The 18,019-nt window shown below is 43.8% G+C and overlaps 1 protein-coding gene across 1 annotated transcript in view; it reads right to left on the reverse strand.

The window, feature by feature from the left end:
* The window catches only part of tecpr1a (tectonin beta-propeller repeat containing 1a), a 114,591-nt gene that overhangs the window by 68,848 nt on the left and 27,724 nt on the right, over nucleotides 1-18,019 (reverse strand). Inside the window, exons 13-22 of the mRNA XM_084322326.1 lie at nucleotides 16,586-16,735; nucleotides 15,468-15,625; nucleotides 14,689-14,919; nucleotides 11,025-11,121; nucleotides 10,682-10,761; nucleotides 10,182-10,238; nucleotides 5,348-5,522; nucleotides 2,869-3,004; nucleotides 2,010-2,102; nucleotides 1,509-1,615 (exon numbers count right to left, since the gene is read on the reverse strand). Of these exons, the coding sequence (XP_084178452.1) occupies nucleotides 1,509-1,615; nucleotides 2,010-2,102; nucleotides 2,869-3,004; nucleotides 5,348-5,522; nucleotides 10,182-10,238; nucleotides 10,682-10,761; nucleotides 11,025-11,121; nucleotides 14,689-14,919; nucleotides 15,468-15,625; nucleotides 16,586-16,735 (1,284 nt within the window). The remainder of the gene's footprint in view (nucleotides 1-1,508; nucleotides 1,616-2,009; nucleotides 2,103-2,868; nucleotides 3,005-5,347; nucleotides 5,523-10,181; nucleotides 10,239-10,681; nucleotides 10,762-11,024; nucleotides 11,122-14,688; nucleotides 14,920-15,467; nucleotides 15,626-16,585; nucleotides 16,736-18,019) is intronic.

The following is an 18,019-nucleotide window of genomic DNA, read 5'->3' on the forward strand; positions in this document are numbered from 1 at the left end:
ATAAATTCTTATTAATACCTGCCCCCCTATCCAATTAAATAAAGTAAATTTGATGGTCGGCGCATACAACCATTGCACTAAAATGCAAATGTAACAAATCCAAAACAAAACAACTATAACAGAAACTAGCAACAAATGAACAATCAAACATGTAGAAACGCAAAAGATAACTCCAGAGTCTAAACCTTTTCGTAGTCTTCATATCGTCTAATTATTTTCATCTTATAAAAATTTTTAAATTGATAAAATATTTTTACATCCCTTTAGGTCGTCGTGGAGAGAATTCCACATTTTTATTCCCATCACTGAAGGACACATCTGCTTCCGAGTGGTCCGTGCAAAACTGATGTTTATTAAAATCAAATTTCCTCCTGCTATCCCCACTCTCTGAACTACATACAAACTTCTTTTGTAAATTAACTGGCAGCGAATAGCTTTTTGCCCTAAACGTAAATAATAACGTTTGTAGTTTCACTATCTCTTCATATAGAGACCATAGCTTTCCATCATATCATCATTTATTCATTGTTATGTTGTCTGTTTTGCAATCATGTTAAATGTGCTGCCGCCTCTCGGGACACACATAGACACACACATTATGCACACGCACACGTCTTCCCTTCATGATGGCTGATGTTTTAGGTTTTTTTTTTCTTTCTTTTTTTAATGGTTGTTTTGTTCCTTTCATCTTACATCATTTTGTAGCTTCGATTAGACAAATACCAGCTATATAAAAAAAAACACGTCGTCGATATTCTGTTATAATACACCATATTGTTTATTCAATTTAAACTACACTTTCCCCAACCATGAGAATGCCACGCCCTGTGCTAGGGCTGGGCGATATGGAAAAAAATCATATCGCGATAACGATATGATAATGTTATCATATTTCTCGATATCGATAATTATCGAATTGTTATAAGTATTTAAATTTTTTTTTTTTTTTTTGTTTTACAACAGATGTATGTTTATTTTGCAGCAATTCTTTGTCGTTGCCTCCATCTTTAGTGTTACATCCCCTCACACTCCAGTTCTCAGGCTGCAGCTGGTTTAAAAGCTAAAGTAAACCGGCTTCTCTGCTGGCTGTGGCTCCAGGGGAGTTGAACAGTTCTGGCTCTGCTAGTTTATTTTCGATCTTTTGGCGCTTTTTTGGTGGACAAACCACCGCACATGTGCACTGTGACTCGTGACTGGAGTCTAGTTCAAAATAAATGGACAAGAGAAAAATAAATCTCAATTTGGTCAGTATTGTCATTTGGACAAGCAAAGCCATTACTTTAAGTTGCAGGCAAGAAAGACAAGTCTGTCCACTGTCTCTGGTTTTAAAACTGCCCTGTTGCAGGTCACAAAAAAAAAATATATATATATATATATATATATAAAAAGCATGATTTTTCGATTTTTTTTTATTTCGATATTCGATATCGATTATTAAAATATATCGCGATATTTATTGTTATCGTTATATCGCCCAGCCCCGCTACTCTGGATGCTAGAGAGCCCACCTGGTCCAGCGGGCCCACGGACACCCGGCGCACGTTGGTGGAGATGTGCTCCCAGGAGGACCCCTGGGGGTAGCTGGGGGTCAGGCCCTGCCGGTACCACAGGTTGCCTGCACACAGAAGAGAGAAGAGCATTCAAATCGTACCAGCATCAGCGTTGCCATAGAGACGCGATGATGAGAGGTTCACCTGTCGTGGGGTGCCTGGAGCGGGTATGGGAGGGGGGGGGGGGGGGGGGGGGGGGGGGGGGGGTCATTAATTAACACACTGAACTCTTTGATGGAAGGTTCGGTTACAACTGTGTAATACATCACTGTAATACATCACGGGGAAGATGGGTTAAAAAGTTACAAAGAGTTGATTTTCTATCTACATAACAAACCCTTTCCGAGACTCAACCGTGTGAATACACCAAGAATGGTGTATATGGTCAAAATAAATAAACTAATAAGAAAGAAAGCTCATGAATTGGGGCTATTTGACCTTTACAGTAAGTCACTGTACCATTCTCATCTACAACGTAGACTGACGTCCTCCCTACGGACACCTGCTTCAGCTTCTGTTTGGCCGGAGAGGGGATGTGGTACCAGCTGTCTCCTGAAGAGGGAGACACACACCACACAAGCAATAATTACAACCAACAATTACAGAAATCATCATCATCATCTCCACTCAAAGTGTAAAAAGTTGCAGTCTTTCTTCCATGTTTTCTTATCAGTAATCTTTTTTTTAATCCACTTTTTCTCCTTCTTTTTCTGTTTTTCTCCCATCCCAATTTTTGTCGTGCCTATTCCCCCCTCCCCTGTCTTGATCGTTGCTCGCATGTGCCCCCCACTGGTCAGTCGTAGGGAGGGTTGAAGAATCTCTCACGTGTCCCCTCCGATACATGCCGAGTCAGCCAGCCACTTCTTTTCACCTGCCAGCGCGGACTCTCATTGGCGAGGTGTAACGTGTGGGAGGCTCACACTACCCTCGACATCTCCTGTCCTTGCTGTGCAGGCGCCCTGACCGACCTGTAGGAGTCGCTGTTTACAACGACCAGATTACCACCCCACCGGCTTCCCTCCCGCTGACTCTGCCAATTGAGTCAGTATGACGGCCGGCCCAAGCCGGAGGCAACGCCGACAGCCGGATTCGATACCGGTGTCTCTTGCGTTGGTGACGAGCGCTTAGACCGCTGCGCCACCCAGCCGCCTCTTATCAGTAATCTTACATTTCCTTGTTTATAATGAAACTTAAAGAAGTGATATTTACTGTTATGGTATGGCTATGGTTGACTAGTTCACATAATTAGAAGTACATAAATATCTACTGCGCTCCCCGTCAGAATATCTGAAGGTTCTCCAGTGGTTCTCCTACTGACCCGCTGGGCTCTGAGACGACACAGAACCCCTGTAGAATGCAGAGCCGTCCTTGGCGATGGCCCACACCTGGTTAGCAGCCCCGATGGAGATGGACTTGAAAGGCTGGTCCGTTCCCACGTGGAGCCACGATGTGCCCTGAGAGAAGAAATAACATCCTGGTCACATCCTGGTCACATGCTGGTCACATCCTGGTCACATCCTGGTCACATCCTGGTCACATCCTGTCACATCCTGGTCACATCCTGTCACATCCTGGTCACATCCTGGTCACATCCTGGTCACATCCTGGTCACATCCTGTCACATCCTGGTCACATCCTGGTCACATCCTGGTCACATCCTGGTCACATCCTGTCACATCCTGGTCACATCCTGGTCACATCCTGGTCACATCCTGGTCACATCCTGGTCACATCCTGTCACATCCTGGTCACATCCTCTCACATCCTGGTCACATCCTCTCACATCCTGGTCACCACGTATCATGGAATCTTCCATCAACATTTTGGCCGTGGTTTACTTTGGTTCAAAAGTGATATATTTATACAAACGTAACTGAAGGGACTACGTCAGTCAGTAACAATTAAATATATACGCAATTCACCTATCTTAAGACCCGGCTCTTCATGATCCTCCAACTAAAATACCTAGTACCTAGTATCGAAGCATAGCCACGTGTTCCATTTTTACAACCTTAACATGATGGGCGTGTATTTGTGAGCAGAAGAGAGACAGAGGTGGGAGGAAGATGGAGCAGCGAGGAGGAGGAGGAGGAGGAGGAGGAGGAGGAGGTGAAGATGGATGATGGGTCGCTGGGTTTGCATATTACAGCAGCAAGCGGACAACAAACATCTCTGATGAGTCACAGCTAACGCAGGACTGGGATGAGCGTGAGCGACAAGTTTGTTCGTATTTCATTAGTACACAAGTAAAATCGGAACAGCGGGTGATTTACTTTAAGACGAGTGCGTTGTTGTGGGGGAGTGTATGCTCCTCTCCTACTGGCCACGTAATTGGCTCCGGTAATAAAAGGCTCTGACTCACAGACTGTGCCAGTCATTTGTTTTCCCGAAAATGACGAGCAATTACCAGACCTCTCTTTTGTTCTCCAGATCAAAGACAAAAACTCTGTCAGGAATGACTCACGTCATTAAGTCGAACCATTTATTATACTACAGGATAAATGGCAACGGCAGGCAACACAGTTAAGGATGCTCAATGAACAATAACAATTAACAAACCATCAAATACACCCACAGCACACACATCCACACGCACACGCTCACTTTAAATAAACAACACACTGTGTAGCACCCACTTTACCCACTTTAGACACTAACACACTTTATATTTATTGGTAAGGAGACCTGCACATCAATCTCGTTCCAATTTTAGTATATGTCTAGCCGGAGCTTCGACTATGCACATAGTCTCATACCTCAGTATCAATCATTGCACCTCACCACCACAAGGTGGCACCACAAGCTAAGCTATACCTCACCATTTCTACACTGTACTGTATCTGCATTGTATATATTTGTTTACACTTTGTTTACGTACTTGACTTTCTATTTTATACTTATATATTATACTTATTTTATACTATCTTTTTATTTTATCTGGCACACTCTCAGGAGCAAAACAGAAAGAAGCATTTCATGCTAAAGTATTCTGTATTTCTGTATGACGACAACTAATAAAGAAACTTGAACTCGAACTTGAGTTAGTCTTGGCGGTACGGCTCTACTCTCACTGAACAGCAGGGGGCACTGTGGACAAATGCCCCACAGGGGATGTAACTCACTGAGAGTACAACACTTGAGTAGTTGCATACAAATACAAATACAGAGTAGAACCAAAGCAGGTGGAGGCTGGGGTGGTGGAGGTGGTGAAAACCGAACTCGCATAGGTACAGCAGTCGCAACACTTGACGCGACATCAATGGGGAAGTCTTTAAATAGACGACCTAATCAGTGCAGGTGGGGACGACAGAGCGTCAGCTAAGCTCTTTCCTGTCCAACACCTGGAATGCCCTCCAGCTGACTCTGAAGCCGAAGGCCCGTCCTTCTTGTGCTGCATTCAAAAGTGTGATCTCTGACCGCCGTGTGACGACTTCTAACTCGTCTTGGCCGATTTCTTTATCGTTAATTCTTATTTATTGTGCCTATATGTGTGAAATTGCTGATAAACTGTGTCTCGTCTTGTGAGATCATCGTCGTCGCTGTGAATGAGGGTAACCTCAAGGGTATCACGGGTTGAAATAAAGGTTTGAAATTAAATTAAATTAAAGTCGTCACAGCGCCACACATAGTGGAGTGTCCTGCCAGAACTCGCTTTGTCCATTTTGTGCAATTTACTACACAAACATAATCTTTTAAAAATTCTTTGTTTCTAAAGTCCCAACGGTGCTTCCCGTCCCCCTGACTGAGCCGTGGCAGAGAGACCCACCCCCCCCCCCCCCCCCCAGGCCCGTACTCACGGCTGGCGTCAGGATGGTGACTCCCAGGCGACAGAGCACGTCTCCCTTGTTGCTGATGGCCCAGAGCGGCACTACCTCCACGCTCCTCTGGGCGGAGCAGGGCAGGATGGTCACGTCACTCAGGGAGATGGGCGGGACTTCCTGCCAGGGCCCCGTGGTGGTGAGTTTGCACTTCCTGCAGGGGTGAATACATACAAACATGTACAGATCAGTGTTAACACATTGAGTGCCACGCCCCCTTCGGGGAAATGTAGGTCTAGATTGCCACCGCTTTAAATCAATGGGAGGACGGGGATATTTGCGAACGCTTAAACTATATCTTAAATGATGGCTATGGGTCTAATACACCCGTCGCTTATCAATGACTTGCTTGCAGTCAACATGTACAAAACGGATTGTTTTTTCATCGGTACATTTCCGTTTTATACCGTTTTGAATACGAGTATAGTTTTGGAGATTTCGAGTAATTCCAGAGAAAGACACGATAATAGCCCTTTAGTGGAATACACAAAACACGTTGTCATTTTTCAGGCTGATTTATGAATAGTTTTCAAATAAACGCTAGATTATCGATAGTATATGTGTCCTCATGCACAAAGAGAAGCGGGGTCTGAAAATCGCTTCTCCGTACTTTGGTCGGCGCGAACCTCACACACACACACGCGCACCCCGATGGCAGAGAAAGGAACATCTGATTACCCCAAGATTCGTAACATAAAGGCCTTACCTCACTTCTGATGTCATGCAAAAAGATTAATCCAATTCCTGATCGCCATTCCAAATATCGATCGAGTCCATTGATCCAACGTTATAGTCCAAAACACATAATCCACGATGCTCCCAGTCCCCCCAGTCAATGCAATAGTATCCAGCTGCATGAGAAGTAAAACCTGGACCGGACTTATTTTTCTGATGCACAGTCCCAGCCTATCCAATCCAATGATGTGCAATACCATCCGGGAGACGATAGGCGGCGGTATTTGCCCTTTGCGAGCTGAGACCCATTCCCAATGATAACGTCAGGCTGGATGGATGAAAAATTAATGGACATCGCTAATAAAAGAAATAACGATTAAAACCCGACTATACTCGCGATTGGCACTCAAGCGATGGCGAGTTAACCCGACTATACTCGTGGTTGGCACTGAATGGGTTAATGGAGGGCCCTATTCACAGCCACACCTGGATCAAATAATATTTGACGATAGCATTTGTTTGAACCTATTTAAAGTACCAGATTGGTGGGGGTTACAACAACACAGTTGACCAGATAACTTTCCAAAAATTACATTGAATAATTTCAGATATTTTGTTCCTAATTAACAATTATCATGTAAAATGTAATCACATTCCTAAACCAATACCCACAGATTAAAATCCAAACCATTGCGATATAGTTCAAATTTGCTAATCCTTCTTTGTGAAATACTCCAAATGTTGTCAATGACCAAAAAGGACACTAAATTTACTTTCAAATAGTCTTTAACTTTCTGGTGTTCATTGTATAGGGAGGTGTAGTCTGACGTCACTGGTTGTTCCACCCGTATAGGGATTTATCATTGGGAAAATGGATTATCGGCTATTGTAACAATTCTGCCGCATGGAAATTGGAAAGCTTTCCATTTTTGCACAAAACGAGTTCCCTTCTATCACTAACATCATTGTTTAAGCATTTTTGGTTGAAATAAAATTTGGCGATTTTTTTTTATGATTAATTGCTAATATTTTCATGTTGAGCTATAGATTGTGGATGAATAAGCACAGAAAGGTACACCATGCCAATGTTAATGCTTTGTTTGTTTTAAACGAGACGATTTAGAAATGGGCAATGGGGAAATACATTGCGTTGGACAGAGGGTGGAACACGAAAAACGGCAATGACGTAACCACTACACCTCCCTATTGTCCTGTGTAGCACCCCCCCTACAGACCTCTCACACGACCAGCAGTTCTGGCCGTTGAACTGCACGTTAAAAATTATGTAAAAATTATGTCTTACCCAAGGATTATAATGTTTTGTTAACTAGCCTAATTCTAAGAGCCACATTGCTAAACCCTAAATGGATATTGCAATTTCATGGTGACGTTGGGTGACCTGATCTGTCAAGCAATTTCCCCCTTTTATTTATTTATTTTTAAACAGTTTATTTTTTTAATGGTTTTAGTTTTTTTAAAGTGCCACTTCAAAACTCAAAGAGAAATTGATATCAGAACAGAGACCCAGAGTGCACGCACCACAGATGAAGCTAGGGGCGATCTATTAATAGTTAATTTTCCTATAGCTGCAGGAGATTCCTGACAGACACAAGCAGCCAGAAATATGACACACATGAGGTCTATACATGTATATATGTACGTATGTACATATGTATGTATATATGTGTACCCTTTTTATTTTTTTATATATATATATATATATATATATATATATATATATAGAAATATATACAGTATATATATAGAATTTATTTTATATATATGCAATTAATATGAATTGATTAAAAAAAAATCTAGAAGAGACGATGAGAATTATTCGCAAATCCTATTTCACCCCAGGTCTGATGAACAAAGGCCTGGTTGTTTACAGACAGCCGAGTAAGCAGCAGCGGGTTAGAAGCCAGCAGACAATGTAGAGAGAGAGGGAACCACACTGTATCCTACAGTACCTGGCCCACCCAGAGTAACTAAGGAAGGTTCTAGTTTTTAATGTAGTGTCGTTTTAGTGTGTCTGTAAATGTTGTATATTGTATTTGTATATTTTATTAATAATGTTGTATTTAACTTTTTTATTCTATTTTTAGCAATATACTGTAGGCTGATGGTAATATGTACTTTTCGCACTATAAGCCGCACCTGAATATAAGCCGCAGCAGCTAAATTGAATGATGTGTACATATATAAGCCGCACTAGACTATAAGCCGCAGGTGTTTTAATGTTTAATTACCATATTATGTAAGAGTTCGTACACAGAGGGGATTGTCGGGAAAGAGATGGCTGTTTGAGGAAGCTCCCATTTATTAACATTTTTGTTTAAACAGGAACGATAGCCAGTTAGCCAGTGCCGGGTACAGTAGGTAGCAACGTTAGCTCTCATAACGATAGCCAGTTAGCAGCGCCAGGTACAGTAGGTAGCAATGTTAGCTCTCATAACGATAGCCAGTTAGCAGCGCCGGGTACAGTAGGTAGCAACGTTAGCTCTCATAACGATAGCCAGTTAGCAGCGCCGGGTACAGTAGGTAGCAACGTTAGCTCTCATAACGATAGCCAGTTAGCCAGCTAGCCAGCGCTAGCCAGCACCTGCGAAATCGAGTGCCAAACTGATGATATCAGACGTTGATATCAGGAGCTATCAGCAGCTAGATAACATTAGACAACGCCTCATGTATAAATAAACTAAAGTGAATAGTTCGTTGACTGGGTCATTTTGTTTAATGCTTCAGTTATGTTGAAAGAGGAGCTCTGAGCTGCTCATACACTAGACTCTTGCCGTAATGGTTTGTTGACGTGGGTCTGTGAGGGGGAGGGGGAGGGGCAAGGCGTGCACTGCTGCAGCAGATTTAGGAGTCTGATCTGACGGTCACAGAGCTGAGGGAGCGAGCCCAGTTAGCTGTACAAATCCATAGATTAGCCGCACCGTTATATAAGCCGCAGGGTCGAAAAATGGGGGGGGAAAGCCGCTGCTTATAGTCCGAAAAGTACGGTAATACATGTTTATGTAAATACCATGTGCTGCTGAGACCAAGGACCACAATGGAAATAAAGTCTGTGACTTTTTTGTGCTATCCTTGATACTTTTAGGATGCATGTAATGTATTTTAATAATTGTCAAATAAACTAAACTAAACCTAGAGAGAGGGAACCACGCTGCCGCTAGGGATGGGTACCTTTCACATTTGAACCGGTACTTGTGAATCGATACCGGTACCCAACGGTACCTTTTTTCGGTACTTTAGTCTCAAAAAAATTTTCAGTCGTGAAAAAAAGAATCCAAACTTCAAATAACTACAATTTCGACCGTTTTCGGCTTGCCATTGCTCCGACTGCTTTGTTGTTGAATCAAGTCAACAAGTAAGCATGTATTGTGCGTGTGAACGTTGACATGAAAAGAAAAAATGTAAAAAAAAAAGAAATATGTAAAAAAAAAAAAAAAAAAAAATCTGTATCTCACTTGAATCGATACTCGGTAGTACCGACGTGTTTCGGTTCGGTACCTTAAAAGTACCGAATTCGGTACCCATCCCTAGCTGCCGCTGTATCCTACAGCAGGGGTTCCCAAACTTTTCAGGCCAGGGCCCAGAAAATAAGGCGTCAGAGAGCCGCGGCCCAATGCACATCGTCGGGCTTTTTTTTTATTTTTTTTTGCCAGGCGACCGATTTTTTAAGCCAAATATCACTTCAATCCTATTAAGTTAGTTCAAGTTAGTTATTCATTTATATGTGCTATTTATGAGAGGGCTAACTTGTTGCAAAATAATAATGATAATAATAATAGCCTCATTAAAATACTATTGTTGCTTCGGTTGTTTTCAGCGTTTTATGTGCATAATCTGTTATTTAGTTTGAAATGTTCGTTGAAATAAGTAGATTTTTCGTTTTTGTTTATTTATTAAGTTAATATAAAACCATATAGTCACATTTTAGAATACAATAGAATAGAATTTTAGAATACAACTAGAAACACTGTCCTGGCCTGCTTCTAAGTTCAGTGGCCTGACAAAAAAAAAAAAAAAAAAAAAAATTTTTAAATCATCTCGCGGCCCACCCGTGGCTGCTCGCGGCCCACCTTTGGGTCGCGACCCCGACTTTGGGAACCACTGTCCTACAGTACAGTACCTGGCCCACCGCCGGCGACGCACAAAGTCCTTCAAGGTCTTGTGTCCGTGGTACGACCTGCGGCGCAGAGGGGGGACGGAGAAGAGAGACAGTGAGAGAGAGAGCGGAACAGAGGAGACACTGAGGGCCATCACAACACTGAACACTGATCTCTCCACACACAAGCATACATGAACACACACACACACACACACACACACACACACACACACACACACACTCACTTTAAAAACAGAACTGTATATTTGTATATTATTGTATATATTACTCATTACCTTTATTTCTTAAGCTTAGCATTGTATTTTATTCTCGTTACTTTTTATCATGTCTATTCTATTTTATTATTATAATTCTTTTTTCTCCTTATTTTTTCAATTTCTCTCCCATCCCAATTTCACCGTTTCCAATTCTCCCCTCCCCCGTCTTGAACGTTGCTCGCATATGCCCCCCACAGGTCGGTCATAATAGTGGACGGAGGTGGTGGAGCGACTGCGACTCACGCTGGAAAATCCCCGGCGTACTGCCAGCCCTCTCGGTCTGACCCTCCCGAGGCACCGTAGTCAATCTGCCACTCGGACACCTGTCGAGAGACAATCAGGGGGGGGGAGTTAGGAGACGGAGGAGAATCCGAGACTCTTGATACTTTGTCTGGGGGGTGATTTCACATTTACAGCTATTTATAGTTCAGTGCTCGAGAGTAAACGGAGAAAGTGGCGCGTGTTTCACAAGTTTCACGTCAAATTCACACCAACCGAGAAAGCAGGGTGTTTCCCCACCCTGTGTGTGTGTGTGTGTGTGTGTGTGTGTGTGTGTGTGTGTGTGTGTGTGTGTGTGTGTACCTACCCATGTCCAGTGAGGGGAGGGGGGTTTGGTGTTGGTCTTGGTACACTCATGTAGGCCTGAAGCATCGCTCCACATGTAGCGGTCTGTCGGCAGGCCTCTGAAACACAGGCAACGTGTCCTCACTTTAAAATAACTATACAACATATAATAACATTAGGGATGTCCGATATTATCGGCCTACCGATATTATCGGCCGATATCGGCATTAAAATGTGATATCGGAAAATATCGGTATCGGTTTAAAAAAATTATAATAATTATTTAATTTTTTTACATTTCTATAACCTTTATTTACCCAGGCAAGCAAGTAAAAACATATTCTGATTTTATTTATTGTCAAAAGTATGCATAATGTTGTGTTAATTCCACAACAAGAGATATGTAATGTTAATTACCTGAAATTATTCCATTTTTGGGGGGGTGGGGGGGGGGGAACCCTGCATATATCGGTATCGGTTGATACCGGTATCGGAAATTAAGAGTTGGACAATATCGGTATAGGTAAAAAAGCCAATATCGAGCATCCATAAATAACATGCATAAGATTTGCATCCGTTTGCTTATTCTAGCTTGTAGTCATTTTAAGTTGCTCTGCATCAGAATGAAGTGTTCCTTTATTAATCCCCTTGGGGAAATTCAGGTATCATAGCAGCATGGGGGCCCGGGGCCGGGGGTACAGGTAGGATAGGTATTAATAATAATAATAATATAGAACATAGAACAAAGTGTAAGTAGTAATGATAATAGTGATAACAGTAGTAGTAGTGAACAGTAGTGAGTGGCAGGATTTAATCAGACAGTAGTAATAGTGATGATGGTATACATGGTCCAAACTGTAGTAACACACTGCAACAGGGTCTGTGCAGTGTTTATTATTAAGAGCCAGACAGTCCTAACAGTGTTTATTATTAAGAGCCAGACAGTCCTAACAGTGTTTATTATTAAGAGCCAGACAGTCCTAACAGTGTTTATTATTAAGAACCAGACAGTCCTAACAGTGTTTATTATTAAGAGCCAGACAGTCCTAACAGTGTTTATTATTAAGAGCCAGACAGTCCTGACAGTGTTTATTATTAAGAGCCAGACAGTCCTAACAGCTAACAGTGTTTATTATTAAGAGCCAGACAGTCCTAACAGTGTTTATTATTAAGAGCCAGACAGTCCTAACAGTGTTTATTACTAAGAGTCAGACAGTCCTAACAGTGTTTATTATTAAGAGCCAGACAGTCCTAACAGTGTTTATTACTAAGAGTCAGACAGTCCTAACAGTGTTTGCCAGATAGTCCTAACAGTGTTTATTACTAAGAGTCAGACAGTCCTAACAGTGTTTATTATTAAGAGTCAGACAGTCCTAACAGTGTTTGCCAGATAGTCCTAACAGTGTTTATTACTAAGAGTCAGACAGTCCTAACAGTGTTTATTATTAAGAGCCAGACAGTCCTAACAGTGTTTATTATTAAGAGCCAGACAGTCCTAACAGTGTTTATTGTTAAGAGCCAGATAGTCCTAACAGTGTTTATTATTAAGAGCCAGATAGTCCTAACAGTGTTTATTATTAAGAGTCAGACAGTCCTAACAGTGTTTGCCAGATAGTCCTAACGGTGTTTATTACTAAGAGTCAGATAGTCCTAACAGTGTTTATTATTAAGAGTCAGACAGTCCTAACAGTGTTTATTATTAAGAGCCAGACAGTCCTAACAGTGTTTATTATTAAGAGCCAGACAGTCCTAACAGTGTTTATTATTAAGAGCCAGACAGTCCTAACAGTGTTTATTATTAATCCTGCTTCCTCATTTTACTTCTCGGGCAAGTCACAAAAGAAATTGTGTTTTTCAAAATGGTATAAAACGGAAATTAACCGATCAAAAAACAATCCGTTTCGACAATGTTGACTGCAAACAAGTCATTGACGGCCAGATTAGGCCAGATTAGACACATAGCCATAATTTAAGACATAGTTTATGCGTTTGCAAATATGAGAGCTCTATCATTGAAGTGGATGCTGGCATACAGAGGCTTTTAGCGCTCCGCACGGCTGGCAATCAATGTGTTAAGAGTCAGATAGTCCTAACAGTGTTTATTATTAAGAGTCAGATAGTCCTCAATCGTCTGGTAATCGGAAGGCTACCGGTTCGATTCCCGCTCCTCCTGGGCAGAGTTCTTGAGCAAGACACTTAACCCCTAACTGCTCCCGATGAGCAGGTCGGCACCTTGCATGGTTGCCTCCGCCGTCGGTGTGAATGTGTGAGTGAACGGGTGAATGTGAGGAACAGAATTGTAAAGCGCTTTGGCTAAAAGCACTATTTACCATTTTACCATTTGTCTGATGGTAAGATGGTAAGGCTACTGGCAACAAAGACTGGCTGAGGCGGTTTGTGGTGTGTCGTGGGAGGGATAAGTCTATGGTTAGTGGTGTGTCGTGGGAGGGATAAGTCTATGGTTTGTGGTGTGTCGTGGGGGGGATAAGTCTATGGTTTGTGGTGTATCGTGGGGGGGATAAGTCTATGGTTTGTGGTGTGTCGTGGGAGGGATAAGTCTATGGTCTGTGGTGTGTCGTGGGAGGGATAAGTCTATGGTTTGTGGTGTATCGTGGGGGGGATAAGTCTATGGTTAGTGGTGTGTCGTGGGAGGGATAAGTCTATGGTTAGTGGTGTGTCGTGGGGGGGATAAGTCTATGGTTTGTGGTGTATCGTGGGGGGGATAAGTCTATGGTTTGTGGTGTGTCGTGGGAGGGATAAGTCTATGGTTAGTGGTGTGTCGTGGGGGGGATAAGTCTATGGTTTGTGGTGTGTCGTGGGGGGGATAAGTCTATGGTTTGTGGTGTGTCGTGGGGGGGATAAGTCTATGGTTAGTGGTGTGTCGTGGGAGGGATAAGTCTATGGTTTGTGGTGTGTCGTGGGGGGGATACGTCTATGGTTTGTGGTGTGTCGTGGGAGGGATAAGTCTATGGTTAGTGGTAGGGCTGGGCGATATGGCCAAAAATGATATCGCGATAACGATATCGATAACAATATCATATCACTCGATAAAAAAAAATCGAGTATTAAAAAAAACTATTTTAAGAGGAAAGCAACAGATGTGATTGGAGGATCCGAAAAAGATAATTTGATAGTTTCAGATAGTTTAGTAATTACTAGGGCTGTCCCCGACTAAGGATTTGGATGGTCGACTAGGATTGGCCAAAATTTGCCGTTAGTCGACTATTGGTCGACATAATTTTTTTTAATAATTTTTGTAATTTTTATCTTTTTTTTTTCATTCCATTTGGGCTGTGAGGGGTGCTTAATGTCTGAAGGAGTCGACGGAAGGCTTCTTGTCCTCTGCAAAAGCATGCAATTGGTCCACTGATGGATACATCTTGATATTTGTCTAGTCTAGTGTGTTCATTAGCTGGGTGAAATCCTCTTTCAGTGCCTCTGTGCCTGTTTTCTTAGGCAGTTAGCCTCTGGTATGCGTGCGATTAGCGTTAGCCACGCTTCTAGGCCTCTTTTCTTTTGGAAAGAATGATAAAAAAAAATAAAAATTATTATATTCGACTAAGAAGTTGGCCAGTCGACGACGGCTCCTTTCGACCGATTAGTCGACTAATCGATTAATAGGGGTCAGCCCTAGTAATTACAAAAAAAAAAAAAAAAAACACGAACCAAGTGCTCAGAAGCCGTACCTGTTGGTGTAACCGGTGACGGGGTTCCACCTCTGGTTCTCGTAGATGTAGACGCTCTTCACGTCGGTCTGGGTGTAGATGTTGTCCGTGCTGCTCGCCAGGCCCTGGAAGAAGCCGCCCCCGTAGCCGCCGGTGTAGGCCCAGGCGGTGTGGTCGTAGCCGATGCCCCACACCACCCCCACGCTGTTGCACTCCACCAGGCGCAGGTGACCCCCCACCTGGCGCCAGAACCTAAAACGGGGGGACACGGGGGGATTGTATTACGAAAAGGCAGAATAAACGCGTATTACCCACAGAGACGGGAATATCTTGATGTGACTGGTATCAAAGCGCAACAAATGACGGAGAGACAGTTTCCCTGTTTAGGATTTATATTAGCACTAGGGATGTCCGATATTGGCATTAAAATGTAATATCGGAAATGATCGGTATCGATTTTCAAAAAATTTATATATACCGGTATATATATATATTTTTTTTTTACATTTATTTAACCTTTATTTACCCAGGCAAGCAAGTAAGAACAAATTCTTATTTTATTTATTGTGAAAAGTATGCATAATGTTGTGTTTTTAGGGGGGGAAACCCCGCATATATCGGTATCGGTTGATATCGGTATCGGAAAATTAAGAGTTGGACAATATCGGTATATCGGATATCGGTAAAAAAAAAATGCCAATATCGAACATCCCTAATTAGCACCATCCTGAACCACGTGTGTATACTGTATATTCCCCCACATTCCCTCCCCAGAGAGGTGTTGTAGAGGCCGCCCTTACATCTGGTCGCAGGGCGTGGGGTAGGGCATGGCCTCCAGGCCAGGAGAGGGCTCGCTGACAAAGATGTCCCCTTTACAGGTGACCGACCAGATGGCCTGTTTAGACGGGGGGCCCTGGATCCCTCTGGAGTCACAGCACGACACGCTCAACAGCGCCAGCTAGGGGGGGGGGGAGGGTGGGGTGTAGAGTGAGGGAAGAAAGAGACAAGACAGACGGACAAAGGTGTTTCGAGTGGAACACCATCTGTGGACCATGTTGGCATTTAATCAGAACAGGGGAGGACACCATACAGTTCCCGTCTTCTTCCCCTCACTTAAATAGCAACACAGGTGCTCTCTGCTGCTCTCTGTGGCTCAGTCCTGTAGTGCGTCTGTTGTAGTTACTGCCTGCCCAGTCATGCATCTACAGCTCAGAGTGACAGTCCTGTAGTTACTGCCTGCCCAGTCATACATCTACAGCTCTCAGAGTGACAGTCCTGTTGTTACTGCTGCCCAGTCATGCATCTACAGCTCTCAGAGTGACAGTCCTGTTGTTACTGCCTGCCCAGTCGTGCATCTATAGCTCAGAGACAGTCCTGTAGTTACTGCCTACTAAAGCTGTCCCTGAAGCCTGTTTTTGGGATTCGAACTTCGTCAGGGTTTTTCGAACGAACCTTCGTTTTTAATAATAAAAAAATAATAGAAAGAAATCCAATTATTTTTATATATATTTTTTTTATAAATATCCTCAAACTAAATCCTCAATTTGAATAAAGTGATTAATCTGATTAAATAGGTCTTTTTTTATTTTTTATTTTTTATCAACTTTCCAGACCCAGACCCAGTCCAGGGAGAAGCCCCAGCCCAACTAAATCAATTAAATCAACTTTCTTTAATGACTATAACTCATCAGTTTCGTTTAATACTATACTATTAGTGTAGCCTAATCTTTATCTGCAACTGTGGAGAAAAACCCCATTGGTTTAAACAGAATTAATAAAAATAAAATAAAATAAAAATCTTTTTTTTATTATTAAACATAAAAAATTCGAATGTTGATTTAGAATTCGAATGCCAACGTAACAAACGAAGGTTCGAACGGTCGAACGTTCGGGCTCAGCCGTGCTGCCTAGTGCCTACCCAGTCGTGCATCTCCAGCTCCGTGGGCGCGGCCAGCCTGATGGGCCACCTCTGCTTGGTCCGCTCCGGCGTGTAGACGGCGAAGGTGTGCTTGGAGTCGTTCAGCACGGGCACCATGATGGTCAGCTCGTTGATGAAGGCGTGCAGGTACTGGAGAGAGGGAGAGGGGGAGGAGTCAGGTACTGGAGAGAGGGGGAGGGGTCAGGTACTGGAGAGAGGGAGAGGGGGAGGAGTCAGGTACTGGAGAGAGGGGGAGGGGGAGGAGTCAGGTACTGGAGAGAGGGAGATGGGGAGGAGTCAGGTACTGGAGAGAGGGAGGAGTCAGGTACTGGAGAGAGGGGGAGGGGGAGGAGTCAGGTACTGGAGAGAGGGAGGAGTCAGGTACTGGAGAGAGGCAGAGGGGGAGGAGTCAGGTACTGGGGGGAGGGGGAGGAGTCAGGTACTGGAGAGAGGGAGAGGGGGAAGAGTCAGGTACTGGAGAGAGGCAGAGGGGGAGGAGTCAGGTACTGGAGAGAGGCAGAGGGGGAGGAGTCAGGTACTGGAGAGAGGTAGATGGGGAGGAGTCAGGTACTGGAGAGAGGCAGAGGGGGAGGAGTCAGGTACTGGAGATAGGTAGATGGGGAGGAGTCAGGTACTGGAGAGAGGCATAGGGGGATGAGTCAGGTACTGGAGAGAGGGAGATGGGGAGGAGTCAGGTACTGGAGAGAGGCAGAGGGGGAGGAGTCAGGTACTGGAGATAGGTAGAGGGGGAGGAGTCAGGTACTGGAGAGAGGCATATGGGGAGGAGTCAGGTACTGGAGAGAGGGAGATGGGGAGGACATATTTAACCTGTCCTTAGAACAGGCTGTCATCCCCACCTGCCTGAAGAAGTCCACTATTATCCCTGTACCCAAAAAATCCAAGCCTGCTTGCCTCAACGACTACCGCCCTGTAGCTCTCACCTCCATAGCCATGAAGTGCTTCGAGAAGCTAGTAAAGGGCTACATCTGCTCCTCCCTCCCCATCAACATGGACCCCCTGCAATTTGCATACCGCCCCAACAGGTCCACGGAGGACGCCATATCCCATGTGCTGCACACAGCAGCATCACACCTGGACAAGAGGCAGGGGAACTATGTGAGAATGCTATTCATCGACTACAGCTCGGCATTCAATACCATAGTCCCCTCCATACTCATAGCCAAGCTCAGGGACCTGGGCTTGGGCTATGACCTCTGCCAGTGGGTCTTGGACTTCCTGACTGGCAGACCCCAGGTGGTGAGAGCAGGCAACTGCACCTCCTCATCCATCACCCTCAACATAGGGGCCCCCCAGGGCTGTGTTCTGAGTCCCCTCCTCTACTCCCTGTACACACACGACTGTGTGGCTCAGCGGAGTAGCAATACAATCGTCAAATTTGCTGACGACACAGTGGTGGTGGGCCTGATCTCTGCC

Source organism: Notolepis coatsorum (genome assembly GCF_963971535.1).
Source record: "Notolepis coatsorum genome assembly, chromosome: 10".
NCBI lineage: Eukaryota > Metazoa > Chordata > Actinopteri > Aulopiformes > Paralepididae > Notolepis > Notolepis coatsorum.